General features: G+C 47.0%; 1 protein-coding gene across 4 annotated transcripts in view; it reads left to right on the forward strand.

Moving 5' to 3' along the window:
• Positions 1–13,883, forward strand: part of robo3 (roundabout, axon guidance receptor, homolog 3 (Drosophila)) — a 709,023-nt gene that overhangs the window by 611,580 nt on the left and 83,560 nt on the right. For all 4 annotated transcript variants that reach the window (XM_072486721.1, XM_072486718.1, XM_072486719.1 and 1 more), the window contains exons 13-16: positions 145–266; positions 2,909–3,125; positions 4,813–4,937; positions 8,689–8,860. In XM_072486721.1, the coding sequence (XP_072342822.1) occupies positions 145–266; positions 2,909–3,125; positions 4,813–4,937; positions 8,689–8,860 (636 nt within the window). The remainder of the gene's footprint in view (positions 1–144; positions 267–2,908; positions 3,126–4,812; positions 4,938–8,688; positions 8,861–13,883) is intronic.

Here is a 13,883-nt window from a genome sequence, read left to right on the forward strand (position 1 = left end):
GGCCTGCATTGCCGCAGTCATTCCTATTGATTAATTAATCCTGCAATGGACCATTAAAGTACTTAGCATAACTGTTAGTAGATACCATGGCACTTAAATGTATTAGCACAGATTTATTGCCTATCTTCTCCTTATTGTCCACAGATGTAAGTCCCACGGGACAGGGGGTGGACCATCGGCAAGTACAGCGTGAACTTGGGGAGGTGGTAGTGCAGCTACAGCCTCCTGTCACCTTGGCATCCACAACCATCCAGGTCACTTGGGCGGTAAGTAGTGAATACAGCAGTGCCCCGAGATATTTGCAGGAAAGGACAAAGCAAGAGTCAGCATGCTGAGGGGAAGAATGAGTATTAGTGCCTGCTGGCTGACCATGATGAGTATTACTATGAACATATGGAGAAAGGTAAAGGAGGATTGCCATTAACTCTTGGCACTCTATCTGAAATATGTCCAGCTCCTGATGCCTACATAGCACTTACATAGCCACACTGAATACCTCCTTATTTATCCCTTTCCTCCACAGGAAAGACCTAAGGTACAGTATTTTCTGGCTCCCCGGCAACATGTTTTCCATCAACAGAGGCATCTCCCCATTGGCCGCCTGCAGGATCTTCTGGGAACCCGCCGCTGTTGGGTGGGCGGGGGTGGGGTGGTACATATTTGCCAGGACAGAAGATCTGGTCCCAAGCATCAAACTGGGAGGTCAAGTAAATGACTCAATCCGGCAACATTTTGGCGCAGTGGGTTAGCTCTGCTGCCTCACGGCGCCGAGGTTCCAGGTTCATTCCCGGCTCTGGCTCACTGGCCATATGGAGTTTGCATCCCCATGTTTGCGTTGGTTTCACCCCCACAACCCAAAGATGTGCAGGCTAGGTGGACTGGCCACGCTAAATTGCCGCTTAATTGGAAAAAATGAATTGAGTACTCTAAATTTAATTAAAATAAATAAATAAATGACTCAATTGCTCCAAGCAGAGCAGCGACATTTTATCTTCCTGATTATTTGGAAAGCAATAAGTAAACAAAGTTGTTTTTAAAATAAATTTAGAGTATCCAATTAATTTTTTCCAATTAAGGGGCAATTTAGTGTGGCCAATCCACCTAGCCTGCATACCTTTGGGTCGTGGGGGCGAAACCCACGGAAACACGGGGAGAATGTGCAAACTCCACACAGACAGTGACCCAGAGCCAGGATCGAACCTGGGACCTCGGCGCCGTGAGGCAGCAGTGCGCCCCCGTGCTGCCCAAGGAAACAAAGTTAAGGTGCGCGATGCAGGATGTACCAGGACACACTAGTGTCCCAAGCATTAAATGCTGATAACATAGATGAATGTAGAAACCTTCTGCCGAGACAATGGCTCAATGTACACTTTGCCTGTATTCTTTGGGAATGTTTCCAGATATACAGGAATTTAGGATTAAGAGCAGTTGTCGACCATTCAGTCTGTTCTGCCATTCACTTTGTGTGCCATTTTACCTCACTGTCCCCATATTCCTTGATATCGTTAGTGTCCAGAAAACTATTGATCTCTGTCTTGAACATGCTCCATGGTTGAGCTTTCACAGCTCGATGGGGTAGAAAATTCCAAAAATTCAACCCCCCATCGGTGAAGAAATTCCTCCTAATCCCAATCTGCCCTTTATTCTGAGACATGTGTCCCCTGGTTCTCGACTCACCAGGCAGGATGATTGCAGACAGTAACTTACAGGAACAGAATGAGCCACTCAGCCCCTCAAACCTAATTCACCATTTCGTGAATAATTGATTTGTATCCTAACTCCATCTAATAATAATCGCTTATTGTCACAAGTAGGCTTCAATGAAGTTACTGTGAAAAGCCCCTACTCGCCACATTCCGGCACCTATTCGGAGAGGCTGGAACGGGAATTGAACCCGCACTGCTAGTCTTGTTCTGCATTGCAAGCCAGCTGTCTTAGCTCACTGTGCTAAACCAGCCCCTTCCTACTTTGATTCTCCGTTTTTTATTGCCCATGGCTGGCAAAGATCTATCAATCTCAGATTTAAAGTTATTAATTGAGCTGGCGGCTGTGGAGGCTTTTTGTGGGGGCTGGTTTCACACTTCTACCGCACATTGTATTCCAACTCCTGAACGGCATGGCTCTGATTTTAAGGTTATGCTCCATGCCCTGGTCACCATCCATGTGGTAAACATTTCCCCCTATCTAGTTCACCAAGTCATTTTTTAAATCCTAAAATTCTCAATCAAATCATCCTTTAGCCTTCTATATACCAGGGAATAAAAGCAAGGTTTTTGTATTCTCCCCTTAGAATTTAAGCCTTAGAGCGCTGGTAATATTCTGGTGATTTTGAACTGCATTTCTTCCAAGACCTGTAGGGTATCTTTTCTGAGGTGTAGTGCCTCAAAGGCACAAAGGCACGGCAGCACAATGGTTAGCACTGTTGCTTCACAAAACCAGGGACCCGGGTTCGGTTCCCAGCCTGGGTCACTGTCTGTGCGGAGTCTGCATGTTCTCCCCGTGTCTCACTGGGTTTCCTCCAGGTGCTCCGATTTCCTCCTACAAGTCCCGAAAGACATGCTTGTTAGGTGAATTGGGCATTCTGAAATCTCCCTCAATGTACCCGAACAGGCGCCGGAGTGTGGCGACTAGGGGATTTTCACAGTAACTTCATTGCTGTGTTAATGTAAGCCTGCTTGTGACAATAATAAAGATTATTTTATTATTATTATTTTTGATTCCGTTCTGTGCCTTTTGTGACATTTGAATGATCTGTGGCCATGGACCCTCTTTGAATCTCTGCAGTTCTAAGTTTTACATCATACAAAATATGCTAGAATCCATTCTTTCTTCATCTAAAATGGATGACTTCATATTCATCCATGTTGAAATCCATCTTGAGTTAATCTATGAGATGCTTATATTGCAGGTTGATCGCCAGGCCCAATTCATTCAGGGTTACCGGGTGATGTACCGAACCAAGACGAGTGCCTGGCTCATTCAGGATGTAAAATCTCCGGCCGAACGCACAACCATTCTTGTCAACTTGAAAAAAGGCACTGAGTACGAGATTAAGATCCGCCCGTATTTTGACGAGTTTCAAGGGATGGACAGTGAATCTGTCATCGTGTGGACACCAGAGGAAGGTACGGCGCAATCTGATAACCAAAGCTCTAGCTTAAAGATACAATGGGGAGCAATTGGTTGATGCCAATATTGTCAAACAGGCTTATAGCGGATTGGCAATCCATTTTATTCCATGCTCAATTTCCATCTCCATTGACTAATGCCAAAAGAACTTCTGTTCTTTTTTCCTTTCCCAACACTATGTTACACAATGACAGGAGCATGACATGAGACTGAGGTATTTATAATGCGGCAGTTTTTCTTTAAATCGAATTTAAAGCCTTATTTGATGTGCCGCACAAAGGGCCTCAGATTGAAGCAACGTCATTATGTTAGCAGATCCCAAGCTGTTATGTATCGGAATTGTTTCTGACCTGTAGAAGCAAAGGGGTGATAGGACTGTCGAGTAAAATAAGATCAAGTAAAGCACATGGCCTATTTACCCAGAAAATGCCCTTTTATAGCCATATTTTCTTCATTCAGTAACCCAAGATCAAGATAGTTGGGTGGAAGGGATTCCCACATCAGCTGAAACACAATGCGCGAATGAGCACAGACAGCGACCAACAATCTACCATGCAATCCCCTGTTCCTTATTCTTTTCCACTTTTTCCTCTTCAGATCTCCTCCTCACATCTGTTTTCCGATCAGTGTTTGTCAAGGCTTTGGAAGGAAGCTGTCTGTCTGTCCAGTTTCCCATCTGTGGAGTACACCACAGCACAAGGAAACCAAAAGAAAAAAAGAGCGAGAGAGAGAGACAGGGAATTCAATTTAATTTCAACAGAGCAAATACTCTTTGACATGGAATGCCCCCATTAATAAAGCTCTGATAACAGATATTCATCAGTAATCCCGATCCAAGCTCTGTCCCAGTGTACATGGAGTTTGTCTAATAGCTGGAGTGCAAAGAAATGCTACAACTTAACTGATTGACTTTATTTAGCGTGTGAAACAATGACTGTAGCTTGACTTGATGTAACAGTGAAGGGGACTGGAATCCTGTCTGTTAATGAAATACTGGGCCCGAGGCTTTCCTCAAGAGGTTAAGTGGGCTGAGTAAAGCGTGATACAATGGATTGCACATGGTCCGTGGAAAGAATGGACTTGCTGGGCCATTAGGTTTCCCCGCCTGAAGTGAACTGTCCACATGTGAGGAGAGCAGCGCCACGTAATGGCTGCCCTCTGTCTCTGACAAGAAACAATGAGGGAATCAGTAATGTTGCACCCAGGGTCATTAATAACCACAGCAAGCCTTTCATCGTCTTTATTTTTGGGAGGAGATGGTCTGATCTTATTTGCTTGCCATGACCGAGGTTGCCCCCAGGAGACTATCTGCTTCTCTATCCAGGAACTGTTCATTTGGACAAAGCTGTCACTTGCCAATACATGGTGGCAACATGGTGTAAGCTTCTCAATTGTTCTGTGAATGTTGGATGAAGTTCCTAAGTACAACAATGTTTCTTTTTTAATACATGAAGTAATTTAAAAAAAACTTTATTCAGAAATTTGTTATTTTGCTGTAAGCTGTTGCCTGACTCCCACCAGTCCAGCTTAACCTCCCACAGCAGGACCACCGCACATCCTTGAACTCACTTTATTTCAAACATGTTCAAGCACTAACTGCAACAGGAGATGTTTCAGAGTCCTGCGGCGTGCTTTCTCCTCGCTTAAACATTCTTTTCTTCTTTCTGCACAAAACAAAAACAGCCCCTGCTGCCGCACCGCAAGCTGTTACCGTGGCGACAATTGGCTTGAGCAACAGCACCAGTATCAGTGTGTCCTGGGAGCCACCCCCTGCTGAGGAGCAGAATGGAATCATCCAGGAGTACAGGGTAAGCTGGGACACATGAGGGATAAATCAAATGAACAGTGGGGCAGGGGAAGCTAATGACCTGGCTCTGAAAATATATTAGCCTAATTTCTCAACAGTTGGGACACATTAATTAAAGAATTTAATCATAATTGTTCTGAGGTGAAGAATGAAAACAAAAGAAGTCTCGTAAATCCATGGGGACTTGGCATTTTTACAATGAGCCTTTAATCGTACTAAGGTTACTGTTTACCGTATGTTCATTACTTTAATTGATCTTTATTCTCTATACAGCTGGCCTGTCTTGGGGAGGATGGGGGTGGGGGTGGGGTTTGCTGCTTGTCATGCATACTCGATTCAAAAGCTTAAGTAGAAAAGAATTGTGGGATATATTTGGCACTTAATTTCTGGTTGAATGGTTTTCTATCAGTATCTTTTTTGTAGCTGTAAACACCCGGCAAACAAAATGGTAGCGGCATCAAATTTGCCAGTCTCCATTTGGAGAGGCACCAATTCAATAGCAGGAATGACAGAAAACTGGCCAAATCTCAGCACACACATAATAGTGCAGGCCTTACCCTGCGCAGTCAGCCAACTTGCCTGTACAAATGCTGTGGGTCCTGTTCAGCCATCTACATAGTGTAGACAGTAAAGAACTAAACGTGTGTCTGACTTTGAGAAGACAGATTGACAGAGTGGAACATGAAGGCAATCATTGAAGGTGTTCTTCAGGAGAAAAACAGCCTTTTCAGTTCCGCTGGGAACTCAATCGCCACAGCGGAGACGAAGAGATTGGAGACTCGTCTGCCAGTGTAAATTTCCTAACCAGCTGAACAATCACCGATGTCTCCTGATTTCAGTTCAGCTCCCTCAGACTCAGACTCAGTAACACAATCCTTTCAGAGCCGGTGGGATTATCAACCTCACCGGCTGGGTGGGTGTTCTGGCTGGACGCATCACTTGTCCTTTATAGAAACTTCTGGATTTTCATTGCATTCATCTCAAAGGAATAATAATTAAATAGGTTCTATACAGGATGGTATTTTCACCACCTTACCTCACTCCTCTACCCCCACCAGATTACCACCCAGCTGGTGACGAGAAAGATAGGCCTTTGTGTTACCATTTGTGCCACATCCCTAACCTCTCGCCCAGTGTCCTGTGCACTGTTTGTACCTCTACGACTGTTAATCCAGCTTCCTCACACTGTCACTCAATAACCTCTTCCTCAGCATCATGTCATATTGGCTGCATCCCTACAAATGTTAATCCAGCTCCCTCAGGGTCAGTCAATAACGTCTTTTCAGCTTCCTGAGTTACTGACTGTGTCGCTACTGATATTAATCCAATTCCGCCACACTCACTCAATACACCCTTGCAATGTTGAGTTCAGTAATTCCCATCCTATCATTAGCACTCAAGAATTATGAACATATATTCAATTTTACAAGTGGGATGGCAGGAGAGGAATGACATTTCAATCTCGTCCGATACGAATAGATCCTGGATTGAGTATTAAATCAGAAATTAGTTTTAAACAGTGAGTATTGTGGGTCTGATTTAGATGTGAGAAGGCATTAAGGGCTAATACAATTTATCATTTGGTGTGTCTTATAGTGACACTACAGGTGAATAGAGGTAGGTGTATTACAAATAAACCTCTGGTGCAAATGCTTTCTCTGAATAGTGTACAAAATCTTGGCTCAAACTAACAAAGATTCTGTCTACAACTAACATAATCATCATGCTCTCAGCCTTACGAGCTGAGAAAGTCACTGAAAAATTGGTACATTAAAAATATTGGAGTTGCTTTTCATTGATAGGCAACCCAAGGTAGGAAGTGTGTGGAGCTATGGGACCACACAGCCTGTGTTCTGGGCGAGAGGCCCAACCATTGTGATGATCAGAGGTTTCATTTGCACCTGATTTATGAGCTGCGGATCAGCGTTCAGGGACAGATTGTCCATCAGAAGCAGGAGGTAGGGGATGGGTGTGGGGTGAGAGTTGGGGGAGAGGAAATCTTTTGGCTTCTGCACAGAGTCAGCACAGTGGTTAGCACCACTGCCTCACAGCACCAGGGACCCGAGTTCAATTCTGGCATCGGCTGACTGTGGAGTTTACAGTTTCTCCCCTTACCTCCAGGTGCTCTGGTTTCCTCTCACAGTCCAAAGGTGTGCAGATTAGGTGGATTGGTCATGCTAAATTGCCCCTTAGTGTCCAGGGATGTGCTGGATGGATGGGGTGGACGGGGGATTGGGCATGTGTAGGGTACTCTTTCGGAAGGCTGGTGTCGACTAGATGGGCCAAATGGCCTCCTTCTGCACTGTAAGCATTCTATGCGTCAAGCCAGAGGTTGGAGGTTCAAATGGGTAAACAGTACTAGGAGGGAGCCAATGGGAGGGGGTGGGTGTAACTGAGGGAGCAGTAAGTGTGTACAAAAATTTGTGCAGGGCCTGGCCCCAAAATATCATTTTTTTAAAATGGCTTATTTTAGTTTGGTGAATGGCTTGCAGAGATCCCTTCAAGATCCCACTATTCTGAGTGAAACATGTGTGATGCATTCTCCACCCATCAGTTTCTGACAACTTAAGCACAGTTCACACCAGTTGGTATGCAGAGGAGCAGGAACATGGTCATAAATTTAATGCCACAGTCTTAAAGGTACTACCACAACAGTCTGATCCCCCAAAAAGGCAATCAGAATCAGCCATACTGTGTTCCCAATTAATTTTTTTCCAATTAAGGGGCAATTTAGCATGGCCAATTCACCTAACCTGCACAGCTTTGGGTTGTGGGGGTGAAACCCACGCAGACATGGCGAGAACATGCAAACTCCACATGGACAGTGACCCAGGGTCGGGATTCGAACCTGGGTCCTCAGCACCGCAGTCTGAGTGCTAACCACTGTGCCACATGCTGCCCTGTTACTGTCGATCTCGAGTCGGCCAGACCAGATAAGGATGGCAGATTTCCCTCTCCAAAAGGCATGGAGAGCGAACGGAGCTAGCGTTTCGAGTCTGGATGACTCTTTGTGAAAGGACTTTGAAAAAGAGTCATGCAGACTCAAAATGTTAGCTCCGTTCTCTCTCCACAGATGCTGTCAGACCTGTTGAGACTGTCCAGCATTTTCTGTTTCTGTTTCAGATTCTAGCATCCACAGCAATTTGCTTTTATCTTAATATAATTCAGGTCTGGACTTCCTAATAAACCCTAATCTTTGGGTATTAAGGAAGTTGGAAAACAATATCTGGAAAAACATTACTTTGTTTCCATAAATAACTCTCTAATTATAATGTAGTAGATATCGGTATATGCACCATTAATATTTTTCATATCACAATGTTCTCATGTTCATTACAATTAATAATCTCCGATTGCATTGTGTTTGAAGCTTTGGTAATCCTATGGTTGGTATGAATGGCAGTTACACAGTCACTCACTGCCTAATCACTTAATCCCACATTAATAACTTTATAATTAAATTGTTGCTAAAAAAAAAGCATTATCACAAGTCTTGTCTCAGCTCACTGCCCACGGCTACGCAGTGACCCATGTGGCTGGATGCTGAGTGCAAAGTAACTGAGATTCTCTGGATATTAAAAGTCATTTCCAAAACAAACTAAGTTTAAAGAAAAGATCTCATTGATAGCATCTAATGCCCCAAAAAAACAAATTTGTTTGCTGCTGCGCTGCATTTATTTGTTTCAACATTCATGCATGTTTTTGTTCCTATGAGTGATGCCGGTCTTGATTCGATCTGTTTGCTCTGGTAGATTTGGTGCTTGGGAAATGATACCCGTTTCCACGTCAACAAGTCCATTGATGGAACTGTCCATTCAACGGTTGTGCGGGGGCTGATAGCTGGCGTGCTGTACCGTGTGGAAGTGGCAGCAGCTACGAGTGCTGGAGTTGGAGTGCGAAGCCAACCAGCAACTGTCCTTATAAGTAAGTGAGGAAGTCATGAAAAGTAATTACAGACAGGCAACAGATGGCTGTTATAGCCGCAAACATTTAAAAGCTGTGCATTGAGTGCTTCCTGTCACACCTTGAAACTGGTCCTTATTACACCTTGTGGCTAATACCCTAATTGCTATAAAACAGTTCATATTTTTACTTATGGGGAGTAGCACTGGGGAACAGCAATTGCACTCTAGGTGACCTCAGGATCTGTTATTTACAACAATGGAACCGTGAAGGAAAGACTTGGATTTATACAGCGCCTTTCATGACACACAAGGTGCCCCAAAGCACTTTTGAGCCAGTGGAATACTTTTCGAAGTGCAGTCACCATTGTAATGTAGGACGTGTGGCAGCCAGTTTGTGGGAAGCAAGCATTTACAAACTGCAATGTGATAATGACTAAATAATTTGAGATTTCTTGCTGTTGGTTGAGGAATAGATGTTGGCGAAGCAGCCAGGGGAAGAGCTCCCCTGCTCTTCAAATAGTGCAGATCTTCGACATCTGCCCAAGAGGGAAGACGAGGCTTCTATTTTAACCTTTCATCCTAATTGTGGCACCCATGACAGTGCAGCTCTTTCCCAGTTCAGTACTGGTGAGTCAGCGTGGAGTATGGGGTCAAGTCTTTTTTAAAAAAAATATATTTTATTGAAAATTTTTTCCAAACAACAGTTTTTCCCTCTTACAAAGCAAACGAAACAATAACAAAACAGAAATTTTTAACAATACACAGGTAACAAAACCCCATTGTTTATTGACCTAAACTAAACTAAACCCCCCCCCCCGGGTTGCTGCTGCTGGTCATCTGTCTTCCCTCTAACGTTCCCCTAGGTAGTCGAGAAATGGCTGCCACCGCCTGGTGAACCCTTGAGCCGATCCTCTCAGGGCAAACTTTATCTGCTCCAGTTTAATGAACCCCGCCATATCATTTACCCAAGCCTCCAGTCCGGGGGGTTTAGCCTCCTTCCACATGAGTAGGATCCTGCGCCGGGCTACTAGGGACGCAAAGGCCACGACATCGGCCTCTTTCGCCTCCTGCACTCCCGGCTCTTCCGCAACTCCAAATAGAGCTAACCCCCAGCCTGGTTGACCCGGGCCTTCACCACCTGCGAAATCACTCCCGTCACTCCCTTCCAATACCCTTCCAGTGCCGGGCACGCCCAAAACGTATGTGCGTGGTTTGCCGGGCTCCCGCCACACCTCCCACATTTGTCCTCCACTCCAAAGAACCTGCTCAATCTTGCCCCCGTTATGTGTGCTCTATGTAGTACCTTAAATTGAATCAGGCTAAGCCTGGCGCATGAGGAAGAGGAATTTACCCTGCTTAGGACATCAGCCCACATACCCTCCTCTATCTCCTCCTCTAATTCTTCTTCCCACTTTCCTTTTAGTTCGCCCACCGACTCCTCACCCTCTTCCCTCATCTCTCTATAAATCTCTGACACCTTGCCCTCTCCGACCCACACCCCTGAAAGCACCCTGTCCTGTATCCCCTGTGTCGGGAGCAATGGAAATTCCCTCACCTGTTGTCTAGTAAACGCCCTCAACTGCATATATCGCAAGAAATTTCCCCGGGGCAACTTATACTTTTCCTCCAATGCTCCCAAGCTCGCAAAAGTCCCATCTATAAATAAATCTCCCACCTTCCTAATTCCCAACTGGTACCAGCTCTGAAATCCTCCATTCATTCTTCCTGGGGCGAACCTATGGTTGTTCCTGATAGGGGACCCCACCAGGGCTCCCCGCACCCCTCTCTGTCGCCTCCACTGTCCCCAGATATTCAGTGTTGCCGCCACCACCGGGTTCGTGGTAAACTTTTTAGGTGAGAACGGTAGCGGCGCCGTCACCAGCGCCTCTAAACTCGTCCCTTTACAGGACTTTCTCTCCAGTCTTTTCCACGCCGCTCCCTCACCCTCCATCATCCATCTACGTATCATTGCCACATTGGCGGCCCAATAGTAATCACCCAAGTTCGGTAGTGCCAGTCCTCCTCTGTCCCTACTACGCTGAAGGAACCCCCTCCTTACTCTCGGAACTTTCCCTGCCCACACGAAGCTCGTGATGCTCCTATCTATTTTATTAAAAAAGGTCTTGGTGATTAGTATAGGGAGACATTGAAATACAAATAAGAACCTCGAGAGGACCATCATCTTAATTGTTTGCACCCTGCCCGCCAGCGATAGAGGCTGCATGTCCCACCTCTTGAAGTCCTCCTCCATTTGTTCTACCAGCCGTGTCAGAGTAAGTCTGTGCAAGGTTCCCCAGCTCCTAGCGATCTGAATCCCCAGGTATCGGAAGTTTCTTTCCACTTTCCTTAGCGGTAAGCCTTCTATCTCTCTACTCTGTTCCCCTGGATGTATCACAAATAATTCACTCTTCCCCATGTTTAGCCTATACCTCGAGAATTCCCCGAACCCCCTCAAAATTCGCATAACCTCTATCATCCCCCCCGCTGGGTCCGACACGTATAACAATAGGTCATCTGCGTATCACGAGACTCGGTGTTCTTCTCCCCCTCTAATCACCCCTCTCCATTTCCTGGAGTCTCTCAACGCCATGGCCAGAGGTTCAATTGCCAACGCGAACAACAATGGAGACAGCAGGCATCCCTGTCTTGTTCCCCTATATAATCGGAAATACTCCGATCTATGTCGACCTGTAACTACGCTTGCCGTTGGAGCCCCATAAAGAAGTCTAAACCAGCTAATAAACCCGTTCCCAAACCTCCTTAATACTTCCCATAAATACTCCCACTCCACCCTATCAAATGCCTTCTCTGCGTCCATTGCCGCCACTATCTCTGCCTCCCCCTCCACTGGGGGCATCATTATCACCCCTAATAGTCGTCGCACGTTAACATTCAGTTGTCTCCCTTTTAGGAACCCTGTCTGGTCTTCGTGCACCACCTCCGGGACACAGTCCTCTATCCTCGATGCCAGTACCTTTGCCTGCAATTTGGCGTCCACGTTCAATCGTGAAATAGGTCTATAGGACCCGCACTGCAACGGATCTTTGTCCCTCTTCAAAATTAGCGATATTGTCGCCTCCGACATCGTCGGGGGTAGAGTCCCCCCTTCCCTGGCCTCATTGAACGTCCTCGCCATCAACGGGGCCAACAAGTCCACATATTTTCTGTAATATTCCACCGGGAACCCGTCTGGCCCCGGGGTCTTCCCTGCTTGCATGCTTCCCAGTCCCTTAATAACCTCGTCCACCTCAATCGGCGCCCCCAGGCCTGCCACCTCCTGCTCCTCCACTTTCGGGAACCTCAATTGGTCCAGGAACTGCCGCATCCCCTCCTCTCCCTCTGGGGGTTGAGACCTATACAGTTCCTCATAGAAGGTCTTGAACACCTCATTTATCATTCCTGCCCTTCGCACCGTGTCTCCCCTTTCGTCTCTAATTCCTCCTATCTCCCTCGCTGCTGCCCTCTTTCGCAATTGATGCGCCAACAGGCGACTAGCCTTTTCCCCATATTCATATCTCCTCCCCTGTGCCTTCCTCCATAGTACCTCCGCCTTTCTGGTGGTCAGAAGGTCAAACTCCATCTGGAGTCGTCTCCTCTCCCTGTACAATTCCTCCTCCGGGGTCTCTGCAAATTCCCTGTCCACCCTTAAAATCTCCCCCAGTAATCTTTCCCTTTCCTTGGCCTCTGTTTTCCTTTTGTGGGCCCCAATAGAGATCAGCTCTCCTCTGACCACCGCTTTTAATGCTTCCCAGACCACTCCCACAGGGACCTCGCCATCGTCATTGACCTCCAGGTATCTCTCAATACACCCCCGCACTCTTGCACACACTCCCTCATCCGCCATCAGTCCCACATCTAATCGCCAGAGTGTTCTCTGCTCCCTGTCCTCTCCTACTTCCAGGTCCACCCAATGTGGGGCATGATCCAAAACCGCTATGGCTGAGTACTCAGCTTCTTCCACCCTAGAGATCAACGACCTTCCCAACACAAAAAAATCTATCCGGGAGTACACTTTATGGGCATGGGAGAAGAAGGAAAACTCCCTAGCCCTAGGTCTAAGAAATCGCCATGGATCCACTCCCCCCATTTGGTCCATAAACCCCTTAAGTACCTTGGCCGCTGCCGGCCTTCTTCCGGTCCTTGAGCTGGATCTATCTAGCCCCGGGTCCAGCACCGTATTAAAGTCCCCTCCTAAAATCACGTTTCCTGCCTCCAGGTCCGGTATACGCCCCAGCATCCGTCTCATGAATCCCGCATCGTCCCAATTTGGGGCATACACATTAACCAACACGACCTCCATTCCCTCCAGCCTACCACTCACCATTACATATCTACCTCCGCTATCTGCTACGATGTTCTTTGCTTCAAATGCTACCCGTTTCCCCACCAAAATGGCCACCCCTCTGTTCTTTGCGTCCAGTCCTGAATGGAACACCTGTCCCACCCATCCTTTCCTTAGCCTAACTTGGTCCGCCACCTTTAGGTGCGTCTCTTGGAGCATAACCACGTCTGCCCTTAGTCCTTTCAAATGCGCGAGCACTCGGGCCCTTTTTATCGGTCCGTTCAGGCCTCTCACGTTCCACGTGATCAGCCTCACTAGGGGGATACCTGCCCCCCTCCCGTGTCGACTAGCCATTACCTTCTCTAGGCCAGTCCCATATCCCGCCTCCGCACTCCCGCTCGCTCCCCCAGCGTCGCACACCATCCCCGCCCACCCACTCTTTAGCCATTTCCTTTTGGATTTCCGCAGCAGCAACCCAGTTGTCCCCCCCCCCCCCCCCCCCCCCCGCTAGATCCCTATCTAGCATGATTGCTCCTCCCATATCACTTCCGTAAGTCAGCTGACTTCAACTGACCCCGGCTACTCCTTCCTGCTCACTCCTCGACCCCCCCCCGTGTGGGGGAACTCCCGCCTTATTCTTTCTGGCGCGGGAACATCCCTTTACCTGAGCTGCCTCTTATGGCGCAGCTCCCTTTCCCCTCCCCCTCTCCTTCCCCATTCTCCGACTATGTCCCGTCTTTCCCCCCTCACCGGCGCCCAC

The sequence above is a fragment of the Scyliorhinus torazame genome, chromosome 21 (assembly GCF_047496885.1).
Source record: "Scyliorhinus torazame isolate Kashiwa2021f chromosome 21, sScyTor2.1, whole genome shotgun sequence".
Classification (NCBI taxonomy): domain Eukaryota; kingdom Metazoa; phylum Chordata; class Chondrichthyes; order Carcharhiniformes; family Scyliorhinidae; genus Scyliorhinus; species Scyliorhinus torazame.